This window comes from Balaenoptera physalus (genome assembly GCF_965194825.1).
Source record: "Balaenoptera physalus genome assembly, chromosome: 7".
NCBI classification, from domain to species: domain Eukaryota; kingdom Metazoa; phylum Chordata; class Mammalia; order Artiodactyla; family Balaenopteridae; genus Balaenoptera; species Balaenoptera physalus.
Genome location: NC_138886.1, coordinates 56985428 through 57012264, shown reverse-complemented (window position 1 = coordinate 57012264; position 26837 = coordinate 56985428). Strand labels below are relative to the sequence as shown.

General features: G+C 41.3%; 2 protein-coding genes across 12 annotated transcripts in view; one reads left to right on the top strand and one right to left on the bottom strand.

Annotated features, from left to right (window-relative positions):
* The window catches only part of KDM4C (lysine demethylase 4C), a 431040-nt gene that overhangs the window by 398637 nt on the left and 5566 nt on the right, over positions 1-26837 (bottom strand). For 5 of the 10 annotated variants that reach the window (XM_082470880.1, XM_082470887.1, XM_082470888.1 and 2 more), the window contains exon 1: positions 8890-9073. The exons of 2 other annotated variants lie outside the window; for them this stretch is intronic. In XM_082470880.1, coding sequence (XP_082327006.1) covers positions 8890-8974 — 85 coding nt within the window. In that variant the 5' untranslated portion in view covers positions 8975-9073. Of the gene's footprint in view, positions 1-8712; positions 9074-26837 lie in introns of those variants that run through there. 3 more of the 10 variants (XM_082470882.1, XM_082470883.1, XM_082470886.1) reach the window with 3 other exon arrangements.
* Positions 4355-13218, top strand: LOC309664947 (uncharacterized protein). 2 transcript variants are annotated; one of them, XM_082471117.1, is made up of 5 exons: positions 4355-8367; positions 8546-8755; positions 9083-9568; positions 10028-11599; positions 12057-13218. In XM_082471117.1, the coding sequence occupies exons 1-3, from the start codon at positions 8279-8281 to the stop codon at positions 9351-9353; spliced, it is 570 nt and encodes a 189-aa protein (XP_082327243.1). In that variant the 5' UTR covers positions 4355-8278; the 3' UTR covers positions 9354-9568; positions 10028-11599; positions 12057-13218. The 2 variants fall into 2 exon arrangements, 1 of the variants encoding a protein (XP_082327243.1); XR_014266101.1 differs by lacking the exons at positions 8546-8755; positions 9083-9568 and having other exon boundaries at positions 12057-13214.

Sequence of the window (26837 nt, the reverse complement as noted above, 5' to 3'; positions counted from 1 at the left end):
CTGGGAAAAGTTCAGATTTCTGAACCTGCAATGCTGAAAATGAGAACAGGAATATGTAATCCCCAAAAAGTGCTTTCACTGTCACACACACACTCCAAAAGGTCCTATCTGGCTAACTGTCCTTATTTTGACATTTCTCTCTAATTTCAAACTTTTCCCATTCCTTCTCTAGTAAATAGTAAATCAATACTTAGAATATGTATTTTGTACAGTTATCAAATATATTTTCAAATATTTAATTTAATCTACTAAGGCCTGAGTGTTAAAAGCCTAAATAATTTTAAATACAGCTTTGGGAAATTTTACTGATGATTACACATTACAAACGATTACTATATGTTTCCTTCAATTTGGTTTGTAAGTCCCACTATAACTAGACATTTTCCAAATTTAACAGAAAGGTATCACCTGTATACCTAGTTCATCCAAAACCCTCTCCATCCCTTCAACTCATGCCAGACTGCAGGGTTTAATAAGGGCTATTAGGACTTTCTAAATTATCAACCATAAGTGAACATTCATTATCAACATGCTTGATTATGACAGGGAGAGATTTCAGCAAAATAAAAGATAAAAAGCAAGGCTTAGTAAACTTTGATAACTTAGACAGAAAAGGAAAAACTATGCAGGCTAGGAGCAGATACGTAGAACACTGTGCAGTGCAAGATTATATATCATGAAGGTAGAATGTAAGTCCTACTTGGACAGAGGTTCCCAAAACACAGTCACTAGAAAACTGGCCTCTAACCACCATTTTAAAGTGTATTATTTTTAAATTTTATTTATTTTTGGCTGTGTTGGGTCTTCATTGCTGCATGCGGGCTTTCTCTAGTTGTGACAAGCGAGGGCTACTCCTCGTTGCGGTGTGCAGGTTTCTCATTGCAGTGGCATCTCTTGTTGTGGAGCACGGGCTCTATGGCATGTGCGCTTCAGTAGCTGTGGTGCGCAGGCTCAGTAGTTGTGGCTCGCAGGCTCAGTAGTTGTGGCTCGCAGGCTCAGTAGTTGTGGCTCGCGGGCTCTAGAGCGCAGGCTCAGCAGCTGTGGCACACGGGATTAGCTGCTCCGCAGCATGTGGGATCCTCCCAGACCAGGGCTCGAACCCGTGTCCCCTGCATTGGCAGGCGGATTCTTAACCACTGCACCACCAGGGAAGTCCCTAACCACCATTTTAAGAAAGGTGTTATTTTTCCTATTTGCAAATACATGGTAATGTATAGGAAATTTGTTTTTTCAACTGAGCCTTTCTTACTATAAATATAATAATGTTCATTCTCCAAAAAAATTTTTTTAATGATGGGAAATCAAAATTATCAGTAATCCCACCACCAAGTTAACATTGCAGTGTATTTTTTCTAGACATACACCCATTTATAAACATGTTTAAACACAACTAGAATCATACAATGTATACAATTTTGTTTATTGCTTTTTTTCATTAAACAAAGAAGGTTTGCAATTACCTAATGTTTTTAAATATTCTTCCAAGTTAGTAATAGCAGAGCATAGAGTTCACTTAAAATAGCCCCTGTGCTAGACACTTAGGTTATTTCTAATATTTAGTTAGCAAAATATATAAGAGATCAATATTTCATGGTGGGGCTAAACAGCACCAAGCCTTTTCCTTGCAGGAGTTTTGGTAAGTGAACAAATGAGAACCACAGCCCTAAGGATAAGCTCTAGTGATACGCTGAACGTGACACTCATGCCTGGCCAGGCTCCTTAATTCATACATTCACAAATACTTACTGGTTTGCCTTGACCCCCTCGTTTTCATTTCTGGAATTGTTTGGTTTGTAATAAATTGAGAAAATAAAATTGATGAGCAGCCAGCCTTAAAACACACCTGTAATGAGCTCAGGGAAGCAGGGTGGAAGAGTGCTATTAGTGACCCCAGAGAAACCTGGAAGAGAAGACCTAAAACGAGTCAGGTTTAGATTTTTCTCAACCTGACCTTAAGCAACACTCCTTTGAGATCAGGCCAGAACTTCTAAGGATAACTAGCTTCTGGCAATAGCCAATTCTTTAAATGTGTGAGGAGGGTTGGAAGGTGGTATTTAAAGCTATACTTATACTTCCCATCAGATAAGACTAAGAAAATAGTAATTGTGTTTCAAAAGAGGGGAGAGGGGCTAATGGATTGCCTTCGACCGCTGCTATTCAAACTGCAGTCAGCAGTCCTACCTGATTTAGTGGGTTATATCAATATTTTTATAATATGTGATACAATATCAGAGTACAGACAATATCAGAGTACAGAACAGGTGGCAAACTATTGTTTTGTGAAATTTTTGTTTCAGTTTTATACGTGTGTGTGTGTGTGTGTGGTCAGGATGGGTAAAATGTATTTCCTACCGTGTGCCTGATTTTAATTTCCTTAATTTTTTCATATATGTAAATGTCATTAATTTGTATAACAAAGGTTTACTGAGCACCTATACTATAGTGCTGGTGAGACAGCAGTGTGCTGGTGTGATGTAAGTTAATAATAGTTGATCCCTGCCATTGTAGAATTCTTTCAGTTTAGAAACAAACTATCACATAATCACATAAATATAAGATTACAAACTGCTAAGTGTTCTGGAAGGAAAAGTTTAGTAAATTAGGATCGGTTATCATTAGGGAAGCTGATTTAGATTGGGGAGAAGGTAGGGGTGACAGGTCAGGATTGTGTGAGAAACTGCATTCAAGCAGAGACCAGAAAGATGTACTTGGAAAGGAAGAGAGTGGGAAGGAAAATCTGCCTGGAAGAAAATGGCACCTTCAGCAAGCGTCTGTAAGGTCTGGGGAAATGAAAAGCCACTGGGCAGCTTCCCTGGTGGCGCAGTGGTTAAGAATTCGCCTGTCAATGCAGGGGACACGGGTTCGAGCCCTGGTCCGGGAAGATCCCACATGCTGCGGAGCAACTAAGCCCATGCGCCACAACCACTGAGCCTGCGCACCTAGAGCCGGTGCTCCGCAACAAGAGAAGTCACAGCAATGAGAAGGAGCCCGCGCACCACAGCGAAGAGTAGCCCCTGCTCCCCGCAACTAGAGAAAGCCCGCGCAGCAACTAAGACCCAACGCAGCCAAAAATAAATAAATAATTTATTTTTAATACCAGGTATTAATTTAATATTGAATATTTCCCAGGTCACATGAACCTTAAATTTATTTAGCCTAATTTTTCTTGTATTTAGAATTGTTTGATTTGTAAGCGCTTACTTTACTTTCTTCTTTTTTTTTTAATGGATGGGCAGTTAATTGAACCCAGTGTTTATATTTTATTTATTTATTTATTTATGGCTGTGTTGGGTCTTCGTTTCTGTGCGAGGGCTTTCTCTAGTTGCGGCAAGCGGGGGCCACTCTTCATCGCGATGCACGGGCCTCTCACTACCGCGGCCTCTCTCGTTGCGGAGCACAGGCTCCAGACGCGCAGGCTCAGTAGTTGTGGCTCACGGGCCCCGCTTCTCCGCAGCATGTGGGATCCTCCCAGACCAGGGCTCGAACCCGTGTCCCCTGCATTGGCAGGCAGATTCTCAACCACTGCGCCACCAGGGAAGCCCTAAATAAATTTATTTCATTAAAAAAAAAAAAAAGAAAAGCCACTGGGCAGAAAGGTAGAACCATCTATTGATAAATAAGCCTTGGGGGGGAGCTTGGGATAGGAAGAGATAATGCAGGACTTTTAAGTGTCCTGAGGGCCATTAGAATGATCCAATTTGCATTTTAAAAGATCACTGAGTAGAGAAGAGATATCAAGGGGGGTAGAGTGGATACAGAGGTGGTACCAGGTGGAGACTAGAAGACTGATCTGATTCATATTTAGGAAGCAGAAGTGACAAGGTTTGGTGATGGTACAAATGCGAGGGCTGAAGAGCCATGAGGTGTCTGGGATAACCCTCAGGTTTCCCAAGTTAACAGTGAAATGGAGTGAGGTGCAAGAAAAACTCAGAGGACCAGAGCTGAGAGGAAAGATCACAGTTTGGCCTGTTATAGTTAACAGGTAGAGATGCCAAATTAATAACTAAAACTGGATGGAAATATAAAACAAAGAAGTCATCAGCAAAACGGTTTTGATGATACATTATTCTGCTCCTTAAATATTTACCCACAGTAATGTATAATACAAACCCAGAAGAATCTAGAATAAATTTTAAAGTCTCACAGAAACAGACTCACAGCCTTAGAAAAACAAACTTATGATTACCAAAGGGGAAAAGCTGGGGTGGGATAAAGTAGGATAAATCAGAGGTTGGGATTAACATGCACACACAACTATATATCAAATAGATAATCAACAAGGACTTACTGTATAGCACAGAGAACTCTACTCAATGCTCTGTAATAAACTCTATGGGAAAAAAATCTGAAAAAAAAATAGATATATGTATAACTGAGTCACTTTGCTGTATACCTGAAACTAATACAACATTGTAAATCAACTATACTCCAATATAAAATAAAAATTAAATTAAAAAAATTTTAGTCTCTATGGAGCAGCAATTCATAAATACCACAGTAGCTGAAGCCAATGTGTATCTGAAAATACAGAGCAAGAGCAACGGTGTAACTAAACAGTCACATTCAAAATAATCCTCTTTTATGAAATAGTAAGGAATCACTTGTCTATTGTGTTCACAATATGCTCCATATCTAACACAGTGCATGGCACATAAGAGGTGTGATCTATTGAAGACAAGTACCCACTACTAGGCAGAATAAACCACAGCAAAAATAAAACAAATGGCGCAAATAACAAGCAATTCTGCAAGGAAAAACTGTACTATGAAACATACAAATGTATAAATAAGGACATTTCTCAGGGAAAAAAAGGGAAATGAGTTATTTAGCACAAACTCAGTTCTCATACCCAAATAGATGCTATGTTCTGGTCCCTAAGAATCAGCTTAATTTCAAGTTTCTAGGGAAGACCACCCCAGGCAACCTCACTAATCCCTAGAAGTCCCTACATATGAGAAAGAATAGAAATGTAATAAAAGCTTGATGTTGAAAAGCTATAGTAAAATCTCATCTAGGTTATTAAAACAAAACAAAAAAGGTTAAAAATGGCAATTACTAATGATTTTTTTTCCTCTAAAGTCTCCTGTTTCCAGATTTTCTAACAAACATGGATTTTAACTGGTTTTTTCTCCTGTTCACAAAGGTCATACTGATACATAGGAGAAAAATCCAAAGATGCACATAAACATGAAGGAGACAAATTAACCATACTCCCATTGCCCAGAAGTAACCACTTTCAATATTTCATGTGGAGCTTTTTCTGTGCATACATGGGGATGGAAAGTAAAGAGTGATACACAACTAGACTTAAGTCTATAAATGAGATTACAGAACACTGCTATGGCAAGTATATAGGACTGAGGAAAGACTAACCTAAAGTGACAACTGAGCTGAGCTATCTGAAGGATGAGATGGAATTAACCAGACAAAGAAGCACAGGCTGCTAGGCAGGGAGAACAAGAATGTGTGCTGGGTACCGAACCCCATCAAGCCAGGCAACTGGGGAGAGGGAGGAGATTGGCTGGGCAAAGCCTTGTTGAGCGGACTCAGGGAAAGAATGAGGTGAGGCCATTGAAAGAGAAACAAGGTAAACAGACTCCTCAAAGGGAATGTCCCAATTGCTTAGGTGGGAAAAGGATTAGGCCCTACAAGTGTGGACTTAGATGATCAGCATCTTCTCCCAAAGGGTATAAAGAGTAGGGGCACAGGGGAATCTTTGGGGAGGGGAGAGAGGGTTGAAGCTGCAGGGAGAAAAATAATAATCCGATATTTTAAATTTATATTTTAGGCCCCAAAAACCCTTCTAGATTGATAAGGATAAAGAAAATGCAGTGACTTTAACTATGGTACAACTCCCAAGAAATTCATATCAGAAATGAAGGTAGGGAGAGAAGCATTAATTATTCATATTACAAAAAAGAAAATATAAATTTTAAAAGATTGAAAGACCTGCATTAGACACTGAGTTTAATGACAGCATGTAATGTACCTGTTTTATCATCATATCTCTAATAAACATACAACAAATAAATCAATATCAAGGGAATAATCATTATGAGTATTACATATGAAAAAAGACTGGGCTAACAGAAAGGGACGATCTTAATGGCATCCAGACAAGAAAAACACAGCACTATACTCAGGACAAAGCCACACACAGAGAATTCTGCCTCTAAGAAGTGGTCTTGGTAGTGAAGCAGGAAAGAGTCAATAGGCCCCTCAAAGGGGTCTATCAATACTACTATCCCTACCTGCTCATTCACTCATTCAAGAGAAAATGTTTAATCCAGAAATTCCACTACTAGGTATATATCCAAGAGTTAAAAAAAAAAAAAATATGCATACAAAAACTAGTTCATGAATGTTCATAGCAGCATTACTCATGACAGCCAAAATGTAGAAACAACCCAAACGCCCATCAACCAACAAACAGACAAAATGTGATATATCCATACAGTGGAATATTATTCAGCCATAAAAATGAATAAAGTACTGAAATATGCTATATATAACATGGATGAACTTTGAAAATATTATGCTAAGTGAAAAAAATCTAGCCACAAAAGATCAAGTATACTATGATTACATTTATATGGAAAGTCCAGAAGAGGCAAGTCTACTGAGCCAGAAAGCAGATTAGCCCTTGCCTGGGGCTGGGGTGAAGATTGGGTTTGGAAGAAATGGACAGTAACTGCTAATGGGAAAGTATTCCTTTTTGAGGTGATAAAAATGTCCTAAAATTGATTGTGCTGATGGTTGCACAATTCTATACATATACTAAAAACCATGAAAAAAAATCCACTTTAAATAGGTGGATTTCATGGTATGTAAATTATATCTCAATAAAGCTGTTATTAAGAAAGAGGGTATTTTGAGCACCTGGGGCACTATGGTAAACTGCTGGAAACAGAACAAAGAAAACACAGACACGCACACACACAAAACCTGTCCTCAGAGCTCTTAACATTGTAATAGAGGAGAAAAGGCAATCAACAGGCAATTAGAAAACAATGAGAAAAGCAAAGAATTCAGACTGTACCCCTGCGGCACCTAACCTAGCCCCGTATGATTACGATGTCTAGAAGAGAACTCAATATACCAGATTTTCGTCCTTAAATTGAAATTTAAGTCTAAGAAACTTTTTTTTAAATTAAGTACCTGTTCAGCCTCTTAAAATCTGCGTTCTTACTGAATGTTAACAGACTCTTCTTTTTAAGCATTTGCGCACATGCAATGTTTAAAACATGTTTTTAACTTTACAAAAGCAACAGATCACAGTCTGTTAATAAAATGAAACAAGTCTCCGATTTAAACTGTATTGCCAAGTTCGTGGGGTGCTGTAAAGATTATGTGCAAACTTTTCATAAGACCTTAAATTGGAAGAAAGAGGGCCTAAAAAACCCGAACCGTGTGACACATTCCAAAACAAAGCCTGGGAGTTGGGAGGGGACCCGCAAGGTAGGAGAACTAGACTAATGCTCATAAAGAACTGAGTGCTACAAAGTAAAAATGGACCTTTAAGATTTAAAGCCACTAATTTTCAAACACGACGCTTCGAAATTAGAATATTAGTAACCGTTGCCATAGAAACAGTGACGCTGAGTTTCCCGAGATTAAAAATAAAAAAATTCTGCAAATTCAAGTGGGTGAAATAGGGCAAAGTTTGGTCCGAACGTAGGTGAACCGAGCCTACCAAGAAACTTCCACAAGGTTAAGAGTGGACCGACTGCAACTTTTAACCTACACTTCCGAAGCAGCGCTTGATAAATCACCCCGCAGGGTAATTTACCAACTGCTAAAAAAAAAATAAAGTTTGCCCTCTCTTCTCCAGGGGGAGGAACCACACAAAAACCCTCCCTGGCATTCGCCCACAACCAAAACCAGACCGTGCAGACGTGCGTGGTTGCAGCTCAAGGGGAGGCTGGCTCCGAGTTCACCCGGAAAGCATCCGAATCGAGCCCTGCTGGTTTCATTGGCTGAGCCCCGAGGAAAACCCCAAGCTCGAGCCCGGAGCCCCAGCCTGCCTGGCTCCTTTCTTCACATTCCCACCCCCCGCCACGTCCCATGCCTGGCATTCCACGCGACCCGATCCAACTCATACTTATTAAGCACCCACTGTCTACACCGCATCGTGGCGAGAGGCACTGCCGGAAGAAATGGCCCCACGCCGGAAAAACCAAAAGGATAGCCACAGCGGCTAAGGACGGACCCGAGAGAGGAGCTGGCTACCTACGGTGGGGTGGTCTGGAGAGGCGCCCTCACCCCCACCCCGCGGGTCATGAGAGTCCCAGGGAAGAGATGGCCCCGAGGGGCGCACCAGGCCCGGCCTCCGCGGAGTCCACCGCAGACCGCGCTGGGAGGGGAAAGGTAAGGAGTAGGCATCCCCGGACCACCCGCGCGCTCCTCTCTTCCAAGGAGCGCGACCCCGACTCCGGCCCCCGGGAGAACGGCGAGCCTGGGGACCGAACCCCCGGAGGGCCGGAGCGGGCTGTCACTGGCTCTCGTCTCCCACCCCTGAGACCATGGCCGGCCGCTCTCTCGCCAGCGTGACAGTCGCGGCGGCCGCGGACCTAGCGTCTCTGGCCCGGCGTCTCCGCTCCGCCGAACGCCGGCACCCCCTGCTGCCCCGCGCAGAGCGGGGCAGTGCCGGGAAGACCGCCCGGGCCCCTCCCCCCACCGTCCCCATCCCCCGGACTCCGGAAAAGCGGTTACCTGGCGCGCGGGCGGGGGAGAGGACACGACCCAGAAGAGGAAGGTGAGAAGGCAAACGGTGGCCTCCGGCCCAGGGAGATTCGGGAAATTTGGGAGACTTGTTCCGCACTGGGTGACAGCTGTTCGCTGCGCACGCGCACCCGGCCCCAGTCTTCCGATGACTCCGCCGCTACTCACCCTCCCGTCGAGGGGCAGGGAGACAGCGGCAAAGGCGCGCGCACAGCGCCAGCCGGCTCTCCCTGCGCGAGGGCGCGCGCGCCATCACGTGACCGCTGGGGCCCGGCACTTAGTGGGTCACGTGAACTTCCAAACAGCTTAAAGGTGCCAGGCACCTTCTTGCTTTGGGCTTCATCTTCTGCACTGTTCTTAGCTTAGGCTTCCACCGCGCTTCGTGTTTTCTGGAGACGGACATGTCCCCTGTTGCTCAGAAGGGGAAGACACTTGAGCAGAAGGAAGGAACAGGTGCACAGAACCTTGCCTGGAAGCGCCTACCGGGTTCCCGCAGGGCTGGACCTGATGGAGTCCACGCGCCACACGTCGCCCTGGGCTCCGACGCGGGCCTATGGCGGCCTCCGGAGCGCAGACGTCAGAGTGGCGTTGCCCTGGGTGCGGCCTCGGAATGCCCAGCCGAGCCTGGCTAGGATGTCGCGGCTCGCTGCTGGGCAGCAATGACAGCGTCTTACGGCCGGGGCTTCTGAGCCTCCAGACCGAAATGGGAGATCCCGAGTGAGCGAAGGGTGTGTGCCTGCCAATCCTTTAACAAGTAACTCAAGCAAGAAGCTGTGTTGTTAGTCGAGGACAGCGAAACTGTCCTGTACTGCAGTCACCTACGCGGAACAAGGTCCGCCCCGCGCAGGTGTGCTCTTGAGTCCCGAGGCGGCCCTAATAGGAATTCGGACAGGGGGTCTCTCAAAAACTTGTGGTGACAGCACTATGGCCTGAATTGTAGTAACAGGAAGTGCAGGTACCTCCGGACCTCTCAGAACGTACTTAAATTAGCTTGCTACAACTTGTTATTTCTGCGCTGTACCTCTGCCTTCTAAGGTGTCAGAAAGAACCACACAGACCTTACTTAACTAAGGTCTCTGTACTACCAAAGACAGATGACTGAGCACCAGGTGTTTTGCAAAGCTGAACAATTTTTTTAACTTCCTGTAGAGTTCCCAGCTGGGTCCTTTGTGACGTTTCCCCTAACGTCTTCTCGGCGAAGAAAGATTGGGCAGAACCTTACACTTCTGAGCACACTCGGGCTGTCTCATATGCTGAGTTTTCTACTACAATCCACTGATTTCTGTTTTTTTAAATATCTAAACAGGTCCACTTACCGCACCCTGGAAGTCTTTTCTCACTGGAAGGAGCATTGCGAGGACAGATGAAATATGGGTGATTAAGTAAAGCTAATGGAATTATTGGGTCACCACATTTCTTTAGTCATTAAATTAGAAACATTACCCACATAGGTACACGATTGAACTTCCCTAATATGTAAACTCAACTGGGACTTTTCCAAATGTGTATACTATGAGGATCCCAACCCTCCTTACAAGTCAATCGAATATGCTAAAACAATAAACATATAACAACATTCATTTAGGGCTTACTGTGAACTTGACACTGTTTTAAGAGCTTCACATATATTAACGAAATTAATCCTTATAATCATTCAATGAATAGGTATGATTATTACCTCCTTGTTACAGATATGAAAACCGAAGTATTGAGATTAAGAAATATGTCAACTACTAAACACTAGGGTCCTTGGAAGCCATATGCTGTATTAGACGAGGAACCCAGTACACCAAAACTAAAAGTCTGGAAACCTGAATTCCAGTCCACTCACAATTTGTAGACACATAATATTGCACAAATAACGTTTGTTGAACACAGTAAATCGAGTCTCAGTTTTTTTAATCTGAAAAATGAGGGTGACATATCAGTTTTGCTGACTTTGAGCATTTTTGAACATTAAAGAAGATACTGTACAATGTCAAAACACTTCAAAAGCTGTAAAGCACTGTGTGAATCTATTAAGCACTTCACAGTTTTGGAAATTGAAGTGAGCCTACTAGAAAATCAGCTGGATTCATGTCACAGAAGACAGTGTTGTGTCCCTAATGTATTGAAATACCTCTGTTGTAAATTACAATGAAAATTAACATTTTAGCCATGTAGTAGATTAATTTATTTAGGTCCAATTAAAAACGCCAATTGTAATAAGATGGAGGCTGTATAATGGATACATAGATTTTCCTTGAAGCTTATGTTATGTGAACTACTGTTAACCTCAGAGACAATACTTGTAAATTTCTTAAAATATGTATAATGCAGCAAATTGATAAACTGATACACTACTAAATAATATAGTCTAATTTTGAATATACTGAAGTCCATTAGACTTTTGCAAATATAAAGAAATAATAGTAATACTCATTAATGTTTCCATTTATCATTATCACATATGTATGTTACTTCTACAGGTATAATACAAACCAACCAATAACTAGATGTTCAGATGATTTTTTTAAAGTGTCATAGTTAATATGATAGTGAGTACCTAATAAAATTAGAAATCTTGGTACCTGTTCTTCTCTGTGTCCTGTGTTCTGAAGTTCAGATCAATTTATCTCCTACATGGATTATTACAAAAGTCTCCTAATGATCTCCCTACCTCCAATGCATTCTCCACTCACCCCCTCCCCCTCCAACTCATCTTCTGTACTGCAAGTCAGAATTACCCTCCTAAGATAAAAATTGGATCATGATTCCACGCAACTGAAACACTTCACTAATTCCCCATCATCATCAAAGCTTTCCAGTCTTTTTCCACTAAGGGAGTCACAATGGCCAAGAAGAATATGGTGACCAAGGATGTGGGCTAGACACTGAAGTGAGTCAACTCTCTGTACAAGCTAAATATTCAATCAGTTTGGATACCATTATGTCTGTGTTTAATATAAGAAAAACACCTAAAATTACCAGTTAAAATATTTAATTTCCCCATCAAAATATTTGAATAAAATTATAGCTTTGGGGAGACATGTCATTTTTTTCCCTAGGGCTTCTAGTTCTCCCTGGGCCATTGTCCTAAACTTGTACGTGTGTGTTTGGAAGGGTGGGGTGCTGGGGGAACAAGTGAGGTAGTTTATGTTTTCTTTCACATCAAGGAAAACATTGGGACTTATTTATGACATCAAGTCATAACAATAAAAGTTAAATATTCATTTTAGCAAATAAAAACTACATACCCAAGTTGAAGTTGCAAACTCAGTATTTATAGTTGTTTAAATCCTTTTTATTATGTATTACTGTTATTTATTATTATTTGTACTATGTTTTATGAACAGGTTTTGGATAATGATACAACTATGAACAGGACAGATGTGGCCTTGCTCTCATGGAACACACAATAAAGCCACAATGAGATACCAACATACATCCACAAAAATGGCTAAAAATAAAAACTGACAAACAAACATTGGTGACAATGTGGAGAAACAGAAACACAAATAGAAATACATATACATATGCATCAAGCACATACACAAAAAGGTTTATAGCATTACTTGTGAGGCCCCAAACTGGAAACAACCCAAGTATCTATCAGCAGTTAAGTGGAGATATAAAAGTCAATAAATTTCTACAATGGAAAACTATACTGCAATAAAAATAAATGAATTACTGCTACCCAGAACAGAATGACAACCTCACAAAAACAATGGTAAGTGAAAGAAGACAGACCCAAAAGAATACATGCTGTGTTATTCCATTTATTTAACATTTAAAAATAGATAAAACAATTCTATGGTGTTAAAAGTCAAAATAATGGGGACTTCCCTGGTGGCACAGTGGTTGAGAATCCGCCTGCCAGTACAGGGAACACGGGTTCGAGCCCTGGTCCGGGAAGATCCCACATGCCACAGAGCAACTAAGCCCATGCGCCACAACTACTGAGCCCACGTGCCGCAACTACTGAAGCCGGCGTGCCTAGAGCCCGTGCTCCACAAAGAGAGAAGCCACCGCAATGAGAAGCCCGTGCACTGCAAGGAAGAGTAGCCCCCGCTCGCCACACTGCTCGCCGCGTGCAGCAACGAAGACCCAACACAGCCAAAAATAAATAAATAAATTTTAAAAATTTATTTAAAAAAAAAAAGTCAAAATAATGGTTGCCTTTGAGGAGAAGAAAGGGGTGGAGCAATTGGGAGGGGAGGGGAAAGGAACCTCTGGGGTGCGGCTTATGTTCTGTTTTTTAACCTGGATGATAATAATTGTAATAATTCATCAAGCTGTACACTTATGATTTGTGCACTTTTATATAAGTGACATTTCAATTTAAAAGGTTTTCAAATATTTAGTATGTTAATATTTGTATATTTTTTATAGCAACTTTCTTACCCACCTTTTGACAAATGGACCACCCAGGTTGATTTAACTTGATAAATAAAGGGTAAAACTTCTGAACCTTCCCTTTCCTTTTGAACAAAATTTTTTGTTGATTAGAAAGGGGAAAACTTGAAGGCAAAAACAAGTGAAAAGGAAACTGCGTGCCTTTTTCCTTTGGTCCTATTGACCCTTAAGAATTTCAGTAACTGAAAGAGTTTTCTCTCTACTGTTTCCTTTACTTGGATAGTTTCTTTATCAGGGTTGTCAGTAACTCACAGTGAAATGTAATACTCTGTTACAATAATTTTGTTAGCATAAGTAATTTTTTAGCTTTCTCAGCCATATTATACACATACTGATATTTCAAATCCTTTTTAGTTGCAGGCAAAGAATATACAGGCATACCTTGGAGATAATGTGGGGACTGTTCCAGACCACTGCAATAAAGTGAGCCATATGAATTTTTTGGTTCCGTAGTGTATATAAAAGTTATGTTCACACTATACTGTAGTCTATTAAATGTGCAATATCATTACGTCTTAAAAATGTACAGACCTTAATTTAAAAATACTTTATTGGCAAAAAAACGCTAACCATCATCTGAGCCTTCAGAGGTTGTAAACTTTTTGCTGGTGGAAGGTCTTGCCTCGGTGTTGACGGCTGCTGACTGATCAGGGTGGTGGTTGCTAAAGGTTGGGGTGGCAGTGGCCATTCCTTTAAATAAGACAGCAATAAATTTTGCCACATCAAATGGCTCCTTTCACAAATAATTTCTCTGTAGCATGCAAGGCTCTTTGATAGCATTTCGCTCAGAGTAGAACTTCTTTCAAAATTAAAGTCAGTCCTCACAAATGCTGCTACTGCTTTATCAACTAAGTTTATGTACTAATCTAAATCCTTTGTTGTCATTTTAACACTCTCCACAGCATCTTCACCAGGAGTTGATTCCATCTCAAGAAACCACTTTCTTTGCTCATCCATAAGTGACTCCTTATTCATTCAAGTTTCACCATGAGGTTACAACAATTCAGCCACATCTTCAGGCTCCACTTCTAATTCTAGTTCTCTTGCTATTTCCATCACATCTGTAGCTCCTTCCTCCACTGAAGTCTTGAACCCCTCAAAGTCATCCATGAGGGTTGGAATCCAATTTTTCCAAATTCCTTTATTTATTTATTTTATTTTATTTATTTGTTTATTTTTGGCTGCGTTGGGTCCTCGCTGCTGCGCGCAGGCCCTCTCTAGTTGCAGCGAGTGGGGGCCACTCCTCGCCGCGGGGTGCAAACCTCCCATGGCGGTGGCCTCTTTTTTTGTTGCGGAGCACGGGCTCCAGGCACGCGGGCCCCAGCAGCCGCAGCACGCAGGGTCAGCAGCTGTGGTGCACAGGCCAGCTGCTCTGTGGCATGCGGCATCCTCCTGGACCCGGGCTCGAACCCGTGTCCCCTGCACCGGCAGGCGGACTCCCAACCACTGCGCCACCAGGGAAGTCCCCCAAATTCCTTTAATGTTGATATTTTGACCTCTTCCCATGAATCTCAAATGTTCTTAATGGCATCTAGAATGCTCGATCTTTTCCAGAAGGTTTTCAGTTGACTTTGTCCAGATCCATCAGAGGATAACTATGGCCACTATAGCCTTATGAAATGTATTTCTTAAATAATAAGACTTGAAAGTCAAAATGACTCCTTCATCCATAGGCTGCAGGATGGGTGTTGTGTCAGCAAGCATAAAAACAACACTAATCTTGTTGTACATCTGGATCAGAGCTCTTGGGTGACCAAGTACATTGAGCAGTCAATGAGCAGTAATATTTTGAAAGGAATCTGGTTTTCTGAGCAGTAGGTCTCCACAGTGGGTTTAAGATATTTAGTTAACCATCTTGTAAACAGATGGGCTGCCAACCAGGCTTTGTTGTTCCATTTATAGAGCACAGGCAGAGTAGATTCTGCATGATTCTTAAGGGCCCTAGGACTTTTCCGAATGGTAAATGAGCATTGGTTTCAACTTATGGATGAGCAAAGAAAGTGGTTTCTTGAGATGGAATCAACTCCTGGTGAAGATGCTGTGGAGAGTGTTAAAATGACAACAAAGGATTTAGATTAGTACATAAACTTAGTTGATAAAGCAGTAGCAGCATTTGTGAGGACTGACTTTAATTTTGAAAGAAGTTCTACTCTGAGCGAAATGCTATCAAAGAGCCTTGCATGCTACAGAGAAATTATTTGTGAAAGGAGCCATTTGATGTGGCAAAATTTATTGCTGTCTTATTTAAAGGAATGGCCACTGCCACCCCAACCTTTAGCAACCACCACCCTGATCAGTCAGCAGCCGTCAACACCGAGGCAAGACCTTCCACCAGCAAAAAGTTTACAACCTCTGAAGGCTCAGATGATGGTTAGCGTTTTTTTGCCAATAAAGTATTTTTAAATTAAGGTCTGTACATTTTTAAGACATAATGATATTGCACATTTAATAGACTACAGTATAGTGTGAACATAACTTTTATATACACTACGGAACCAAAAAATTCATATGGCTCACTTTATTGCAGTGGTCTGGAACAGTCCCCACATTATCTCCAAGGTATGCCTGTATATTCTTTGCCTGCAACTAAAAAAGATTTGAAATATCAGTATGTGAATGAACACTGCTGTGTCTCAGGGTATAGGGAGACCCAAGAAGAGGGAGAGAGAGGGGGAACAGTGAAGCAGTCGGAACACACACAACATTTATCAATTGTTTGCCATCCTATATGGGTGTGGTTTGTGGTGCCCCAAAACAATTGTAACAGTAACATCAATGATCACTGATCACAGATCATCAAAACAAATAAAATAACGAAAAAATTCAAAATATTGTGAGAATTACCAAAATGCAACATAGAAACAGGAAGTGAGCAAATTTTATTGGAAAAATGGTGACCATAGACTTGCTCAATGCAGGGTTGCCAAAAACCTTCCATTTGTAAAAACCACATTATCTGCAAAGCACAATAAAGCGAAGTACAATAAAGCAAGGTATGGGGCTTCCCTCGTGGCGCAGTGGTTAAGAATCTGCCTGCCAATGCAGGGGACATGGGTTCAAGCCCTGGTCCGGGAAAAATCCCACGTGCTGCAGAGCAACCAAGCCCGTGAACCACAACTACTGAGCCCACGTGCCTAGAGTTCATGCTCTGCAACAAGAGAAGCCACCGCAATGAGAAGCCCGGGCACCGCAACAAAGAGTAGGCCCCCCTCGCCACAACTAGAGAAAGTCCACGTGCAGCAACGAAGACCCAACACAGCCAAAAATAAATAAACTTATAAAAAACAAAAACAAGGTATGCCTTGTTATTTTTTTTTTTTTTAATAAAAAGGGGGATGATTTTTAAAATATTTTCTCTCCTTAGTTTGCTGAAATCACTTCTGGTTAGTAAGGAAAGCAGCAGGTCCATTTACAACAGCATATGACAATACCATGTGTGTGTTAACCAACTTCTTTAGTCTGTAAGCCAGAGGTTTAATGGAACAAGGTGTATTGGTTTACATTGTAAACCCAAGAAAAAATTATCTGGAGTAAAAAGTCTATCTTACAACATATCTAACCATTAAATACCATATAATTTCCAGTGTATTAAAGTGTATCTGATTTAAACCAATCTATGGAGAAGACCTATTAATTAATTCACTCATTCAAGCTTTATTGAAATATGCTAGGAAATAGTACTCTGGTATGAATTATAGAAACAAAATGTTCTGTTTGGTGGAGAAATTATTGTCTCTGCCAAAATGAAAACAAATTCTTTTTTTATACATACTTTATCTATGTTTCATCGTAAGTTAATACTTATTTTCCATAAAAAATGCTTTGGGGTCTTCAGCAAGTGAAGTGAAGGACTTCTGTTTATATATCTTTTAAGTGCTCACTCCCACTTGGGAAAACTGGCATTACCTGCTAAAGTTGAACATATGTATACCCTGTGACCCAGCAATTTCTCCCCTAAGTCTGCATATATATATGCATCAAAATACATGTTAAGAGCAGCATTATTGGTAATTAGCAAAAACATATTACTAAAGATAAAAGGTAGAGGTCAGTGTTTATAGATTTAATCATCATAGAACAGGCCATATATTTCAGGTAGAGGCCAGGTATGCCTCTCTTAGGCCTCAGGTGGAGCCAGAAAGAAAAGGTAAAAGAAAAGTTTCAGGCCCATGAAGTCCCTGTGGTGGGGAAGTGGTCCAAACTGACCAGGAGAAAACAGAGGCCCTGCTGGTAGTAAGCTTGTGAGGTGAACCTGAGAAGGGTTGGGATTTGTACCAGAGTCAACCAAGCCATCCACTGTGGTGGAAGGGGAGGAATTTGGGGCGATACTAATTAGTACCGACTGCATCAGGGTTCCAGTCTAAGCAAATCTCTTCTACTAATGATCATAGAGTACCTGTAATTTCACAGAAGATCCTTCATCACTGAGGAGTACTGTACCCCTCCACCCTCAGGCATGAACTTAAAAGATCCTTTCATTGAAGGAGACATCAGATATTGTATTGCTACTTTTATAGTCTCTGATTATAACAGAAAATAAAGGACTCTTCTTCTTGGAAATGAAATTTGTGTATTAGTTGGAAAGAGATCACGAAATGTTGCTTTAACAATCCCTAGTTTTCAGAGCATTAGCAACTTTTTTTTTTAAACTCATTCCTCTATTAATTTCTGTCTCAGAAAGGTGGCTTGCTTCATCTCTCTGGCAATAGCTCTTTCAGTATCACAAACAAGGACCCAATAGTCATGGGCTTTCTTCTGCAGAACAACGTGTTGCCTTATAAGATATTTTCATATTCTATAGTTTCCCTCTATTTTGTTGAATTCACTAATTTTATTATTTCCCTTCTGCTGTACCTAACTGCTCCTAATCTTTCTTCTCTGCTCAAATTCTTCCAGTAAGGTTTTTTGTCTGATCAATGAGTCCAATTTTCAGCTTGAAGCTTTATATTTTCAAGGGACCTTGCGCTGTCTACAATGATCAAATATCCGGCTCCACCTTCCTTAAGTGCTCTTCCAATCATGCATAATTGACATCTCATCACTCAGATAAAGTTGTAAACGGTTTCTCTCCTGAAACTAATGTTAATATAGCTTGGGTCTTCGTCATATTCATTCTCTGTTATGATAAAATACAAAATATGACCACAAATTTCTCCCATGCTCCTATGCAATGACTTTGTTCTTCCTTCCATCAAGAGGTTATCTATTTCCCCACTCTGTGAATCTGGACTCATCTTGTGACTTGATTTGATCAACAGAATGTGGCAGAAGTGATGTTCTGTGACTTCCAAAGCCAGATCTTAAGAGACATTGCAGATTCTGCTTTTACCCTTTTATGATGCTGCCCTGAGACCATCATGTAAGGAAGCCAGTCTTGCCTGCTAGAGAATAATGGTCACATGGGAAAGAACCAAAGCTCCCAATGGACAGCACCAACTGTCAGACATGTAAGTGAGGCCACATTGACCTTCCAGCCCAACTGTCTTTCAGCTCAATGTTTCTGTACCAGTGAGCCCAGGTAAAACCAGCAGATAAACTGTCAACCCACCCAGAGAATCATTTAAAGATAATAATAAATCATTGCTGCTTTAAGCTACTAAGTTTTGGGGTTGTTTATTATGCCACAATAGATAACTGATAGTATTATCTTCTCTGTCTTTAACTTTCTCAACTTGCTGATCCCCTGACCCTCCATTGTCTAATTCAGAAAATACAATTTCTTTTATATTTTCTTCTTTTTTTTGCCCTCAGTTTCAGAATTGACCTGCACATAACTGATCTGTGCAAGACAATTATTCAAAACTTTAGCATCATCAGTTTTATAATCGAGAGATCCTTTCCTCTCGTTTGGAGACCTTTGATGTACTTTCAGTTTTTCCTGTTTTGCTCATTTCAACTTCCTCTTCCTGTCACATGACAGAGTACACTTAACTTTCTCTTCAAGTAGTTTTGCTTCATTAAGAACTATCTTATCTTCTCTAAAAGGTATACTAAATTCTTACTCGTCATTTTTCTATAAACTTAAAACTTTTCTACAGATTTCTTTGTATTTTCTTCTTAGTTTACACCATAACAAGTATATTTTTCACTGGAATTAGATTACTTTTTAAATGTTTGCTGATTTTATCTAGCCCCTTCATCAGAGAGATACATTCCTATTTTGTTGGCTGTTCTCTTCAAGTGATTTCTTATCTTGTGAGGCTATTGACATTCTGATACCTTGTCAGTAGCTTCTGGTTTTTTCCTTTCAAGTGAAGTGTATCCTTCTCAGCATGTTGTGTTTAGTTACTTGGAATGTTCTGTTCCTTTTTTGAAACGTGCACAGCATCCCAGGGCACCCCTGTAAATTCTGCAGGTCACTGTCTAGCTAACTCCAGCAGCACAGGCCCTGGTCTAGGTTCCCCAGGGCTCCTGTCTAAATCGTTCCAGGAAATAAAGGCCCTGTTTCTAAGCTGTGGGTTTTTTTGGAGCAGTGCTTGTCAAAGTTTGTTCCAGGAATTGGCCAGGTTAAAACCATTTTCATTATGTACTTCGACTTTATTGGCCTTTTCTGCTCTCATTCACAGTGGGGTTGTCTGCAGCTACAACTAGGAGTGATTTCAACACTGCCATGAAGGCTAATGGAAAGGCACCTGTATTACTGTGTTTAAATTCTTTGTTTTAAAACCTGATATAATAAATGTCGATGGATAGACCCACAGAGACAATTTTCAAGAGTGTTAAGGGGGTCCTACGACCAATAAGTTTGAGAACCGTAGGCTAAATTTTCCTTAACTCAATTCTTGGGATGTTCCTTGGTTAAGTCCCTCCTTGAGGCGCCTTCTCCTTCCTTGGGGCATTTGACCCAGAAGAGGGGTCCGGAACTGCTGCCGCGGGGCGTCGCCCCCAGCTTGGGCTGCCGACTGAAGCCACCGCTGCTGCGTCGGGGAGACCCGCGGGGTCGAAGGCGAAGGGGCAGCGAGGTGCTGACCCCGGGGCAGGAGGAGAAGGAGCGGGCCTTGTGCCTCCACCTCTCTGCCCTCCCGCACCCACCGCCCAGGCAAAGCTCTTCCGAGTGCTGGTTCCCGCCTGCCTGGCTGAGTGCCCGGAGTTTCCAGCCCGCCCCTGGCACCTCCTCCACCCTGCAGTCTCCTCCCAGGGTCCCAAGGACTCTCCTGCTGCCCTCCACCCCTCCCCCACCCCCCCACCCCCCCAGCACAGGGCTCCAGGTCTGTGTGCCCATGCCTCCTTCGTGAACAATAGAGATAGCTTTGGCAGGGGACTTAGTTTTATTAAAATAGAAACCGGGAGATTGTTTTGCTGTGTAACAGGAGTTTCTGCAGTAACTCCAAATACGCGGTCCTAAAAAACCTCAAGTTCTGTGCAATTGCGGACTTTTGGGTTAATTAGGAATGGGGCACACCACTTGCAGCCTATCCAGAGCACTAGCAATCCCACTGCTGGCACAGTTAAAATTCCTCCGGAGTGTGGGGCTGCCACCCTTAGGGGACCTCTGGCCGCGTTAGGCGCTATGGACTTCTGCTTCTTTCTTAGACAAGATAGGTTCTTGAGGGCCTTAGAGACTAATTTCATCAAAAATTAAAATCTTGGGACTTCCCTGGTGGTCCAGTGAGTAAGACTCTGCGCTCCCAATGCAGGGGGCTCGGGTTTGATCCCTGGCCGGGGGACTAGATCCTGCTTGCAGCAACTAAGACCCGGCACAGCCAAAATAAATAAATAAGTAAATATTTCTTAAAAAATTAAAATCTTATCTGGGGTATAGCATTCTTGATCAAATTTTAGTAACAGCCAGAGAAATATCTTTACACTTTTTCATCTGCACACACAGCTTCCCAAAATAGTTTAATGTGGGAAAGTGTGGCCAGGTTTTTGCAATCACTAACCCAGACATTTTTTTCTCTAAACAGGGGGTTTCTGTAGTATTTTCATCTTTTTCCTAAGGTCTTCCTGCATTGTAAGTTTTTGTTTTGTTTTGCTTTTTTTCCTTTAATTGCTCCCAAACATTAATGTGCAGAGGAAAATTCCACTTGAACCCATAATTTCCACTGTTATACTGGCATAGGCTTATTTATCAATGTCCTATGAGCTAATTCTTGTTAAAGAAACACCACAGGTATAGAAGAAGAGACTAACATGCTCCCCTTCATGTCTGCCAGATCTTTTGCCAAAGATTCTCCATTCTCACCTCTTGCTTGGCAGATGTTAAACTGCTACTACTTTTTTAAGGAGGTCACATGTGAACTAGATCCTGAGTTCTCCTAGGTTTGGAAATAAGTTTTCCAAAGACTGTCTGTAATGAGACTGCAGAAGTCAGCCCGTCTCCTGACTCCGCCCCACCCTACCCCTTAGAGGTGACAGAATGTTGTCTGGTGAAGCCCCATTTTTGGTCAGACTTGGAGAGTCTCTTAGCTACTTCCACTTCCACTATTCAAGTGAACAAAATTAGCTACAGATTCCATATAGATGGCAGAAAATTTTGTATTTTCCCTTGTTCTAACTTCCTGTTATTTAACAACAGCAAACAAAAGAACAAAATAAAATAATCATGAGACTAAAGGTGCAAACTCTGGGTAATCCTTGTTGCTCATTAACTCAGTAAATGGATATTCATTGGGGGCCTGCCTCGTGCCCTGAGTTGTCAGAGATGCTGGTGATAGTTGTGTACAAGGTAGGTATGGCTTTGCCTATATGAAGTGCCTCGGTGATGCCACTGAGAAGGCAGGAGCCCCCAGCGCTGACAAAAACCATTTCTGTCAACCTAATTTCATTAGCTCTAGTTAAGAGGATTAATTATCTAGCAGATGTATTGTTTAGTCCTCTTGATCCCTTGTTATTTTCATATTGAAGTATTTTAGTGATGTTAAATTTCCTAAATTTGATAGCTGCACTGTAGTTATGTAAAAGTATTCTTTTTCTTAGGAAATACAAACTAAAGTTTTCAGGGGAAAGGAGACATGATGTATGCAACCCAGCCTCAAATGTTTCAAAAAGTATAAATAATTAATGTGTGCATGGTATGCATGCATATGTGTGTGGAGAGAGAAAGAGAGAGGCAGCAAATATGGCAAAATGTCAAAAATAGTAAATCTAAGTTAAGTAAAGGGTATATGGGAATTCTTTGTTCTAGTCTTGTAAATTTTCTGTAAATTTAAAATTAATTCAATATAAAAACAGGAAAAAACTACCTAATAAGAAATAGGGGGCTTCCCTGGTGGCTCAGTGGTTAAGAATCCGCCTGCCAATGCAGGGCACACGGGTTTGAGACCTGATCCGGGAAGATCCCACATGACGCGGAGCAACTAAGCCCATGCGCCACAACTACTGAGCCTGAGCTCTAGAGCCCGCGAGCCACAACTACTGAAGCCTGCACACCTAGAGCCCATGCTCCGCAACAAGAGAAGCCATCGCAATGAGAAGCCCGCGCACCACAACGAAGCGTAGCCCCTGCTCGCCGCAGCTAGAGAAAGCCCGTGCGCAGCAACAAAGACCCAACTCAGCCATAAATAAATAAATAAATAAATGTATTAAAAAAAAAGAAGAAGAAATAGGTATCAATTCACATTCCAACATCTTTTCTAGAAGGAAATTTGAATAGATGTATCAAAATCCTTAAAAATGTGCATTGTCTTTAAGCCAGCAATTCTACTTCAGGCATTTTGTGCAAGGAATCAACTGGAGGTGAGAGTCACTTATGTGTATGAGACCTTATCCTACCATTATTTTGATAGCTAAAATTTTGAAATATTAAATCCTCATAGTGTTGTTCTGACTAAATAAATTATAGGATTCAATGCTGCCATTAAAAAGCTTGCTGTTGGGCTTCCCTGGTGGCGCAGTGGTTAAGAATCCGCCTGCCAGTGCAGGGGACATGGGTTTGAGCCCTGGTCCGGGAAGATCCCACATGCCATGGAGCAACTAAGCCCATGCGCCATAACTACTGAGCCTGCGCTCTAGAGCCCACAAGGCACAACTACTGAGCCTGCGTGCCACAACTACTGAGGCCCACGTGCCTAGAGCCCAAGCTCCGAAACAAGAGAAGTCACTGCAATGAGAAGCCTGCGCACTGCAACAAAGAGTAGACCCCACTTGCTGCAACTAGAGAAACCCCGCACATAGCAACAAAGAACCAAAGCAGCCAAAAATAAATAAATAAAATAAATTTTTTTTAAAAAAGCTTGCTGTAGTGTATAATATTTATTGTCATAGAAAACACTGGCCAATATATTACTATGTTAAAGAAAAAAATAACTATGTTAAAGGAAAAAATAACAGTATATATTCTTATGTTAAAGAAAAAAACAAAATAATATATAATGTTTTTACCTTTATTTAAAACGTGTACATATTTACAATGAACAAAATCTTAGAAACAATCTATACAAACTTTAACAATGGTTCTTTTTATGTGTTGGGATTACAGAGATTTATGTTTCAAATTAAATTTGTGCTTTTCTACATTTTTCAAACTCTTTGAATTCCACACATATTACTTTGGTAATTAGAAAAAAATTAAATCTCCATGATACTCTGTAATATGGGAGTTTGTATGGTAGTTTCACGCTTCACAAAACTAAAGATATAGCCTTGGGTTTAGGGGAAAATATTAACATTATTGTTATTTCATGTACTAATAGATGTTCAACAAATTTGCATAAAGTTTATTTGTATAAAAAAGACACCGTGGGGACTTCCTGGTGGTGCAGTGGTTGAGAATCTGCCTGCCAGTGCAGGGGACACGGGTTCAGTCCCTGGTCTGGGAAGATCCCACATGCCGAGGAGCAACTAAGATGCACCACAACTGCTGAGCCTGTGCTCTAGGGCCCACGTTCCGCGACTACTGAGCCCACGTGCTGCAACTACTAAACCTGCGTGCCACAACTACTGAAGCCCACATGCCTAGAGCCCGTGCTCTGCAACGAAGAGTAGCCCCTGCTCACCACAACTAGAGAAAGCCGCATGCAGCAACGAAGACCCAACACAGCCAAAAAAAAAAGAAAAAGACACCGTGAGTTCAAGTTGAAGGTAAAAAAGAGTAAGCACACTTTGCTCTGTCTCTTCCACTCATCCAGCTAAAAAACCTAGACAGAATGCAGGGAACAGTCTAAGGACTATGAAAAGTAAATAAAAGCAGGTAAATTGGGGAAGACCAGAAATCACAGTACCAGAGAACTGGAGTTGAGTTTACCACTTCCTTCCCCCTTTTGCATCCCCCAACCTAGTCACAGCACAGCTCCAAACCAGGAAGTACATATCTGTGTGGACAAAGATAGCTCTAGAAGTCCTCTAGTTCAGGCTGGTGATGAGGGAAAGTGTTCTCCTGGTAGTGACCAGTGGTGGTGGTAACAGGTACCTAAAACTCTAAGGGAAACTCGCTCTCCAACTGGATGATCTGTGGTCCCAAGAGAATGGGGAAAACAACCTTTGCTTTTTTTTCTCTCCTTCTCTGTCTTGCTAGCAATTGATTCTGGATGGGTCAGGGAAAGTGTGCAGCAGAGTAAGGTAAATAAAGCCCCAGCTTTCTGGTGAGAGGACCACAAAGGGAGCCTAGACAACTGAACAGTACTGATGAGATTACAGAAGACGATTTTGGAAAAGTGACCTCAAAAAGTTGTTTCTGAACTCCTGAGCTCACCCCCGAGCTGCACATGCATGGATCTGATCCTAAATAGCATACTAAAATCTTTGACAACTAAAGTAACAGTCCTCTGCCCATGCTTCACACTGGCCACATACAGGACAGAGCCAAATAGAGTGCAAAGACTTTAAAAATGGAACCGACATAGAAACCACAACCCACAGAAGGCTAGATGGAACCTGTGGTCTGAACTAAACTGGGTTAATTGCCTACTAAAGCAAAAAAATCAAAATACTGCATAGGATTTAAACAAGACACAGAGTCTCACAACATTATGTTCAAAATGTCTAGGATACAATCTAAAAGTACTTGACATATGATAAGCCATGAAAATCTCAATGTAAATGGGAAAAGACAATGAACAGATGCCAAAACTGAGATCACACAGATGTTAAAATTATCAGATAAAGAATCTAGGACTTCCCTAGTGGCGCAATGGTTAAGAATCCGCCTGCCAATGCAGGGGACATGGGTTCGAGCCCTGGTCCAGGAAGATCCCACATGCTGTGAAGCAACTAAGCCCGTGTGCCACAACTACTGAAGCCCACGCACCTAGAGCCCATGCTCCGCAACAAGAGAAGCCACTGCAATGAGAAGCCCGCGCACTGCAACGAAGAGTAGCCCTCGCTCGCTGCAACTAGAGAAAGCCCGCATGCATCAACAAAGACCCAACACAGCCACAAAAAAAAAAAAAAATCTAAAGCAGCTATTATTGGAATTCCCTGGCAGTCCAGCAGTTAGGACTTGGTGCTTTCACTGCTGGGGTCCGGGTTCAATCCCTGGTTGGGGAACTAAGATCCCACAAGCTGTGAGGGGCAGCCAAAAAAAAAAAAAAGCAGCTATTATTAAAAACCTCCAACAAGGGCAAACACTCTTGAAGTGAATGGAAAGACAGAAACTCTTAGCAAAGAAGTAGCAGATATAAAGAGAAACCAAATAGAAGTTTTAGGGTGTGGGAATTAGGAAGAGGGTGAGAGAATTGGGGAGATGTTGGTCAAAGGATATAAGCTTGCACTTAGAAGACATGTAAGTTCTGGGGATCGAATACACAGCATTGTGACTATAGTTAATATAACAATACTGTATTATATACTTGAAAGTTTCTAAGAGACTAGATCTTAGATGTCCTCACCACAAAAGGAAATGCTAATCATGTGGCATAATGGAGGTGTTAGCTAATGCTACAGTGGTAATCATATTGCAGTATGTAAGTGTATCAAATCTACACCTTAAACTTACACACTGTTATATGTCAATTATAGCTCAATGAAAAAAAGAAAGAAAGAAAAAGGTGAAGAGGACACTTTTAGAAACTCTTTTTATTGGTTTCTCTTGGGGAGCAGTCATTTCCCAGAGAGCAACAGCCCAAACATTCAAATAAAAATAGCTGAACTGGAGAAAAAGAAAGACAAAAATTTTTTAAAACCCAAACAAACAAAAATCAAAAATAAGCAAACAAACAAAAAAGAATTGTAATTTATCAAAAGGGTGAAGGTTAAGGCTTCTGAGACTGTATAATGAAATCTGAAGTAAAAGTGAAACATTTTTCCCCAAAGTTTAAACTGCCCTTATGAGATACACATATTTAAACACATCAGAAGGGAGATTTAAACTTTGAGAAGATACATATCTAGGTAGACATCTCAGAAGAGCTGAAAATTTAAAGAAGGTAGAGGTAACTTGGGATGGATTCTTTACTAGATTTGATATTTCACTTAAGTACATGTGTATACTTCATAGCTAAAACCAGCTGCGGCTGGCAAACAACTGCCCATCAGCCTAACTGTGTAGTGGAGATGAATGCAAAACCTTGGGAGGAAGAGAAATTAGCATTTCAAACGCAGATTCTAATACAAAAGAAAAAAATACTAGAAAGTAGTACCATTCTTTAAATAAATTAGGCAAAAAGTTTTTTAAAAATTTTAGAACTGAAAATACAATAACTAAAAAAAAATCTTACAGAAGAACGTAACAGAAGAGTCAATGAACTTGAGAATAGATCAATAGATATTATCTAAATTGAACAACAGAGGAAAAAAAAAAGATCCCCTCCCTGCCAAAAATGAACAGAACCTCATGGATCTGT

Excerpts from the sequence above, each read along its gene's own strand:
- LOC309664947 (XM_082471117.1), top strand. The coding sequence starts at position 8,279 with ATGAGAGTCCCAGGGAAGAGATGGCCCCGAGGGGCGCACCAGGCCCGG. Across the intron at positions 8,368-8,545 it reads ACCGCGCTGGGAGGGGAAAG|CGTGACAGTCGCGGCGGCCG; the intron begins GTAAGGAGTAGG and ends CTCTCTCGCCAG. Across the intron at positions 8,756-9,082 it reads ACACGACCCAGAAGAGGAAG|CTTAGGCTTCCACCGCGCTT; the intron begins GTGAGAAGGCAA and ends CACTGTTCTTAG.